The sequence below is a fragment of the Cnephaeus nilssonii genome (genome assembly GCF_951640355.1).
Source record: "Cnephaeus nilssonii genome assembly, chromosome: 19".
NCBI classification, from domain to species: domain Eukaryota; kingdom Metazoa; phylum Chordata; class Mammalia; order Chiroptera; family Vespertilionidae; genus Cnephaeus; species Cnephaeus nilssonii.
The window spans coordinates 39,237,609-39,245,352 of record NC_137090.1 but is presented as its reverse complement, the minus strand read 5'-3'; the positions used below and the strand labels follow the sequence as shown (position 1 = coordinate 39,245,352).

General features: G+C 54.0%; 1 protein-coding gene across 1 annotated transcript; it reads right to left on the bottom strand.

Annotated features, from left to right (window-relative positions):
• Positions 1–4,070: 4,070 nt before the first annotated feature.
• Positions 4,071–7,201, bottom strand: LOC307114577 (phosphofurin acidic cluster sorting protein 2-like; the record flags this gene model as incomplete). Its single annotated transcript, XM_079797117.1, has 2 exons — positions 6,210–7,201; positions 4,071–5,621 (listed from the first exon to the last, which is right to left on the bottom strand). Exons 1-2 carry the CDS (start codon positions 7,173–7,175, stop codon positions 4,071–4,073), a joined length of 2,517 nt encoding a protein of 838 aa, XP_079653243.1. The 5' UTR covers positions 7,176–7,201.
• Between the last annotated feature and the right edge of the window lie 543 nt (positions 7,202–7,744).

The following is a 7,744-nucleotide window of genomic DNA, read 5'->3' as shown; positions in this document are numbered from 1 at the left end:
TCTAGGAGAAGCCCTCAGACCTCTGACCTCTTGCAGAAATCCCACCATATGTGGGATCCAGGGTGTTGCCACCTTCTCCAAGTCACAGTCCCCATACTCCCCTAAGGCTCTGATCCAAAGCCCATTCACTTTTTCTGCCGGTCCAGAGATCCACTTTCTGCTTCGAAATATGAGAAGATGCGTCGATACTTCGAGGAAGAAGTCACATTGACTGTCCTGTGGACGCTACCTGCCTGTGCAGCCTAGTGTGACTGAATCACTCCTGACTAGAAGGAAGCGCTGGAGTGCAGTTCTGGGGGCAGGGCATTTGCTGACAAAATGAGTTCAAACCAGCCCCATCTCAGATAGCTGGGTGACCCTGGGGTCCCCCTGCTCACCTCTGGGATTTCTAATCTGGCTTTACCCAGGACAGGGACCCCTAATGGAGTCTCCAATGTCTTTATCACAAGAGAAAATAGCTTAGCCTAAGGCCTGAGGAGAATCACAAATAAGGCAGAAGCTTTCATTAAGAAGAGAAAATGGCCCATTAGAACAACAATATCCCCTCCAGCATGCCTCTCCAGTGTCCAGGCACCCAGAGGGCCTTTTCCCAGGAGGAACCACACACACCGCACCCCCACCCCCCCACCCCCAGTCCCTACAATAACCCTATGAGGCTGGGCCTCAGTATTCCCCATGGTCAGACAAACAAACACTCAGAGAGATGCAGTGACCTGAAGACTCACAGCAAGCAGGTTGCTGTGGAGGGGCAGGGCTCACCTGGTACATGGTTGGTCCCACCCATGTTGGTTAGTAGCAAATGTTCTTTATAAACACAGAAGGGTGGGTTTATAGGTGGGGTCACTGCCCAGAAAGCTGGGCACCAAGTATTTGATCAGTTTGTCCAGTCACTGTCCCTGGACAGCCTGCAGGCTACATCCTTTTATTTTATTTTATTTTATTTTATTTTATTTTATTTTATTTTTTCCCTGTGAGGGTCAAGTTTATTTGGAAGCCTGAGTGAGTGGTGTGGGGTCAACATGACGTCCCAGGGCTGGGATGACTGGCCTCCATGTTGGGCTCAGGATGCCTCCATTGGAGGCCAGTCCTTGGCCTTTGGCCACCCAGCTCTGAGTCTGGGCACAGGGGAGAGCCAGCTCCCTGGGAAGCAGAATCCTGGCTCCAGGAAGGGCAGGTGGAGAAGGTAAGAAAAACAGACTTGCTCAAAGCTCTGAGGGTTAATAGGGTTAAATTTTATAGAATCTAAATTAAGGTTATGTTTAGTATTATATCATTAAATCGTCTCTACAATACACTCTATGTTACTAAATATCATAAAAAATACATTAAAATTATAAGCATATTTAACATGAACATAAACTTTTAACACTACATCTAAATGGGGGGGGGGGGGGCGGGGGAGCACTCTCTGCCATGGCAGCTGACATGTGCTGGGGCCCAGGATCTGGCACCACAGGCCTCGCAGGAACTGGGTGAGTTGCTGAAATGCTGCAGGTGGTTCTTCTGCCTCTTGAAGTTCAGTGACAGCTGGGCCTGGATCCGGCTCTGCTTCTGGAGAGGCCACTAGGGTGGCGTTGCCTCTGGAGGGTTTTCCTGATGTTGCTCTGGAGCTGGTTCTGCAGATCCAAGAAGAGGACATGTTACCACCCTCACTGCCTTTTGTGTGCCTTCCAAAGGCACACTCACCCACACCACCCCCGGAGGCCGCCTCCTCCTCCTGTCTCGGCCTCAGTGGGCTCAGGTGCTCCGCCGTGAATGGAGGCACTGGGCCTGGTTTGGCAGGTCGGGGACTGGAAAGTTGGCTCTATGGAGGCCAACAGCATCATCAGGCTGAGAAATTCTGGAGGTACTGGTCCAGCCAGATGCCCAGGATGCAGGAGATGGCCCTGGGGAGAGAGAGGAGGGGGGCAGCAGAGTCTGAGGTGTGCCCTTTCCTTCCACATGGCCCTCCCAGAGGTCCTTTGCCTCCTGCTCCTGCCCATCCCGAAGCCAAACCTACTCCTTGTCCACCTTCAACCTGGCAGTCCTGACAGAGACGCGCCTGGTCACCCAGGAGGGGCTGGCAGAAAGCACTCCTAACTGACAGCTGTGGATCAATGAGGGAACCTCCTGTCCCCTTCTTCAAGGGAACCTGACATGCTCTCTCAGTGTCCCTGTTCCCTCCCATTAGGACTGAGAGGGCTGGTGTCCACCCTGTTCATGTCACCCATTGGCACAGAGTACGAGTTTCAGGAATACTGACCAATGAGTGAACAAACAATCCCCAGGGCCTTCCTATCACCTCAAACTTTGGCTCCTGCTCCTACATGCTGCATAATTCACTAGCTGTCCCATGTGGTTCTTTGCCTCCCACTTAAATTCAACTCTCACAGGGTGGAATACACGGGCCAAGCTGCCACTGAGGAGGTTCTACCCCGTTAGTGAGCAAGGTCCCGGGTAGGGGTGCAGGCAGGGCTGGGATTAGGAGCGGAAGGGTATGAATTTCCTGAGGGTCTGACTCTCTCACTGAGCTCCCACTGCTTGCCCACACCACCCATATCCACATGTACAGCTCTCTGACTCATGTCCTTTTTTCTAGGAGAAGCCCTCAGACCTCCGCCCTCTTGCAGAAATCCCACCATGTGTGGGATCCAGGGTTCCGCCAGAACCTTGAATTTACACTCCCCATACTCCCCTCCTGGCTCCGACCCAAAACAGACTCACGTTTTCTGCTGGAACAGAGGTTCACCTTCCTCTTCACAGTACGGGAAGATGCAGCCATAGGGAGAGGAGGCCAGGAGGACGTCACATCGGCTGTCCTGTGGACACTACGAGCCTGTGCAGCCTAGTGTGACTGAATCGCTCCCGACTAGAAGGAAGCTCTGGAGTGCAGACTTAGGATCTGCTCTGTGCGCTGGATTATGGTCAGTGCCTAGAGATGTGTCTGTACATGGCTGGGCTTTTAATATATTTGCTGAATGAATGAGCCCAAACCAGCCCCATCTCATAGAGCTGGGTGACCCTGGGGCTCCACTTCTCACCACTGGCATCTCTGATATGGATTCACCTGGGACAGGGACCCCTAATGGGATCTCCAGTCTCTTGATGAAATGAGAAAAGAACTTAGCCCAAGGCCCCAAATAGCATCACAAATTTGGCAGAGGCTTCCTCAACAGGAAGAGAAAATGACCAATTGGCTCAATCACAGCCCCTCCAGCAGACCTCTCCACTGTCTAGGCACCCAAGAAATCTTTCCAGGAGGACCCCAGCCAGTCCCTACTATAACCCTATGAGCTGGCTCCGGGGTTCACCGAGGATTCAGAGGAACAAACACTCAGTGCACTGACCTGAAGGCAAACAGCCAACAGGTAGCCTGGTGACCATGTGCTCTGGAGGGGGAGGGGCTTACCTGGTAAATAATTGGTCCCACAGCTGTTGGGTGGTAGCAAATGTTCTGTAGTAACAGACAGGAACGAAGATGGGTTCCCTGCTCAGGAATTCGACCACTTTGTCTAGCCAGTGTGCATGGGCGATGTGCACCATACAGGTCTTTTTTTCTCCCTGTGAGGCTGAAGTTCATTGGGAACCCCGAATATGTGGTGCTGGGGCCAGTTGGCTGGTTGGCAGCTGGATCCTAAGGTTGGGAAGACTGGCCGCCATGTTCTGCTCAGAATGTCCACAATCAAAGGCCAGCCTTTGACCTCTGGCCGGACGGGTACAGGCTGGAGCTGGCTCCCCAGGGAAGCAGAGTCCTGGCTTCCAGAAAGGGTAGGTCTTCAAGGCCAGAACCTTCTCACTGGGAATGTTGGGCATCCTGAGGCCAAAATACATCTCCCATGATTCTCCAGCTCAACACTGGCCTCCTGACTCCCACCTGCCAGAGCGTTCTGGTTATTGAACAGAGCAGTGAGGGACTCCCAGTGAGGGACAACCCCTTTAGGTTCCAGGCTGTGAGCACATTCGAACCCAAAACGGTTTCTCTTTGGGTTTCCAGGGTCTGTGTCTGTAGTAAACTGAACTGTTCACAGAAAAGCAGCTGGGTCCTTCTGGGCTTGGCCAAGGCAGGGTGAAGGGCAGGGGGAGGGGCAGGGCTAGAAGGTGGAATTGGAGTGTCCGAAGATGCAGATGGGGAAGTGCTTAACGTGGGAGGACCACTGGGCTGCCAGCTGGAAGAACGTCACGTCGTTCCACTCCACGCCATCAATGAGGACCCGCTGCCTGTTCTCCTGGTTCTTAGCTGAGCAGACCAAGCGGCCAATGCCCTGGATGCACTGGCTTTTGGACTCCAAGTCCTTGGCCTTGTCTTTCTTGGGCAAAAACATCACCTTCTTTTTCTTCTCCTTGGTGACCACAGTCATGGACATTGTGGGCTTGCCTGCATCCTCGCCACTGCTGGGCAGCCTGCTGACCTGGAGAGACCGGAAGGTGCTCTGGAGTGTGTTTTTGGTGGTAGGCAGGTCTTCCTTCTCCCCGTTTCTCTTCCTGTTTGTGGGCTTGGCTGCCATCCAATAATCCACCTGTAGCTCCATCAGCTCAGCGCTGACACCCTGGGTGGAGAAAGGTAGGCCTCCACTCACTGATGAGGAGAAGGTTGGGTTGTGTGAGGCCTCCCTGGCGGTGGACAAAAGCATGTTGGAGCATGAGGGGACCGCATCATCTGTGTCTCCTGACGTGGCTGAAATTGGTTCCACTATTCCAACTTTCACTGCCCCCACAAAGGGAATGAACTTCTGCGAAGACAACTTGCCTGGGCTCTTCGGCTTAGAGATGAGCATGGCCTCTGCAATGGGCAGCTGGTGGACACAGTTGGCCCCTGTGATGTACTCTGTGATTCTCGACACAATGTTCTGCACAGAACTCTGGGCCTCCACATTGTTGAACATGTCCTGCCAGGCCAGGTCCTGGAAGAGGTGGTTGTAGCGGTAATCCACAGAGCCCAGGTAGCTGGCCACAGGGTGGGAACCCAGCGGGATGACCAGGAAGCGCATGTAGCCCAGCCAGTCAGGGTTCTTGTGGGACAGCTGCTCCACAAAGACCCGCAGCACGGTGCTGAAGTAGTGCTGAGCCCCTGCCACGGCGATCTTCACTGGCATCGGGGCCTCGGTATTGCAGTTGCAATATCTTTGTATCCAGGAGATGATGGAGCTGAAGGCCTCCTGGACATCCACCATGGAGCAGGTGCACACGACGGGCAGCATGTGCTGCTGCAGGACGTCCGACAGGAACTGCCCCTGCCTGTCAGAGGTGCTGATGAGGATGATGTTCTTGGGCAGACAGTCACTGGAGATGAGGATGTGGTTCAGTTGATCATACACGGTCGTCCTGGGGATCTGCAGGTGGCTCTGTGGGACTGGGCAGCGCTCCTTGATCAGGCTGTTGGACGACTCATTCAGGGACCTGCTCCAGCCCCGGCAGGCGGGCTGCTTCCCCTTGGAGCTGCTGGAGGGGAGGACCAGAGCCTCAGTCTTGGTGGTGCACCTGCTGGGTGGCAGCTTCTTAGTGAGCATGACGTGGGCAGAGGTCTCTGCCTCCGGGCTGTCCTCAGGCTGTGCCGGCTGCTCCCCAGGGTTGGGCATGCTGTGGGCCACCCAGTCGGAGCCACTGTCACTTGACAGGCTTTCAAAGTATGACCTGGGCTTGGGCTTGGGCTTGGGGGTGCGGAGGACTCTGTCATCCTCCTCCATATCTGGGCCACTTGACAGGCTTTCAGAGTATGTCATGAGCTCAGGCATGGGAGGGGTTAGGAGACGGTCATCATCTTCCATATCTGAGCTACTGTTGCTGGGGTTCACCAGCCTGTAAAACAGAAGAGCCACGTCCTTGTCCACATCGGGCTCTTGCTCCTCAGGGTCCTGCTCTGAGTCCAGGACCTCCTCTGTCATTTGGAACCTCTGCAGCCACGCTGCGACTTTCTGCTGATAGTTCTGTTGCCTGGTCATGGACCTCCTTCTTCCTATCGGCTTCTCCAGGTCCAAGTCATCCTCGTCCAGGTCATGCCTATGGGCAGCATTGTAGCTGACCTCCAGCTCAGAGAAGACGATCTCAGAGTCACCTTCAGAGAAGTTATCCGCCTTGGTGCTGGCCAGAATGGCACTGTCCAGGTGGTTGACGGGCTGGCTCGATAGGGAGAAGATACAGGTCTTGTCCACCTTGGTGGCGGGGGTGCTGTAGGCCATCAAGTCGGAGACACTGCCACTGAACAGCTTGCCGCCCGGGCCCTGGGCCTTCACGGGCATGTCGGCCAGCCGAGGAGGCTCCTTCTGCCTCCGGGCACTGTGTATGCTCCTCATCTCCATCTGCCAGCTGGAGTGTGCCAGGCCTTCAAAGTATTGTCTGGTCTTAGTCTTGGTGTTGCTAAGGATGATGCCATCATCCTCCATGTCTGGGCCACTGTCGCTGGGATTCTCAAGGTTGTCATACAGAAGGTCCAGGTCCTCCTCCACCTCGGGAACATGCTCTGTAGGGTCCTGATCTGAGTCTAGGACCTCTTCTGACATGTTGGACCTGGGAAGCAGCACCATGACTTTCTGCTTCAAGTTTCGTTGCATGCATTGCTGCTGCTTCTTGAGCTGCCTCAGGTCAAAGTCATCTTCTTCCAGGTCCTGCCTGGGTGTCACATTGTAGCTGGCCTCCAGCTCAGAGAAGCTCTCAGATTTCCCCTCGGTGTAGCTATTTGTGGACTTGGCCTTGGGGCTGGTCTGCATGGTGGTGTCCTTGTAGTTGATGGGCTGACTGGACAGGGAAGAGATCCAGATCTCAGCCACCTTGATGGAGGACTCCTGGATGCTGCTGCTGAGGCTCAGCACCTGGCCACCCTCGGGGGGTCGCTGCATCACCTCAGCCATGTGGATGGCACCTGTGGCCAGTGTCGTGTAGCCCAGGATGATCTGGTTGTTATTGCACTTCCTCTGCTGCAGCATGATCTGTAGTTTGTTACCTTCTCCCTTGAGGAAGTGGGGGTACTGCAGGGAGAAGGTCAGTGCCAGGTCAGTCTCCACTTGTCCACTAGTGGGCAGCATAATTTCATGGGATCTCAAGATGTCCTTGGAGCCCTGCATCTGCACTGCTATCACCATGGAGATGAGCTCCTTCTCCAGCTCCTTCAAGATCACCAGCTTCTTTAAAGTCAGGCTGCACAACCTGAGCACGCAGCTGGGGCTGGAGCAGTCCACCTCCCAGGTAGAGAAGAGGTTCATGGGCACTGGGGTGTTGAGCACGGTGGGCGAGCGGGCCAGGCCTGCAGGTGATGAGGAAGCTGCAGCTGCTTGCAGCAAACAGGTACTTGATGGTTTCTCCCCCTGTGGTAGGACAGAGGAAGGACATGATTGGTGGCAAGAGGTGGAACACAAGTGATCGAAGGAGAGAGTGGATGAAAAATGGTCACACACTCGCCTGTGACTAGCACAGGTAAGGCCTGCATGGTGGCCTTTCAAACTCAGAGACCTAAATTAACCACAAAGTTGGCCTGAAATTAAAACTTTTTATCTAAAAGCAGTTTATGGTGTGTGGTCATGTGCTAGGCCAGCGTCTTCCCTGACAAAGGTCAATCTTTACCTTAACTGAGCCTGTCTTTTGTCTTTTGGCATCCACGGTAACACACCTTTGGAATGTTAAAGGAATTTCCCTTTTTCTGGACACCTCCAAGCACAGGCACTGCTCTGTGCTCTGCAGAGACCACAGATCTGCTCATTGCTATTGAGTTCATTGCTGACTGCTAACTAACCTGTAGGCACCTGTATAAGAGAGGCATGTGTCTATCGTTTTA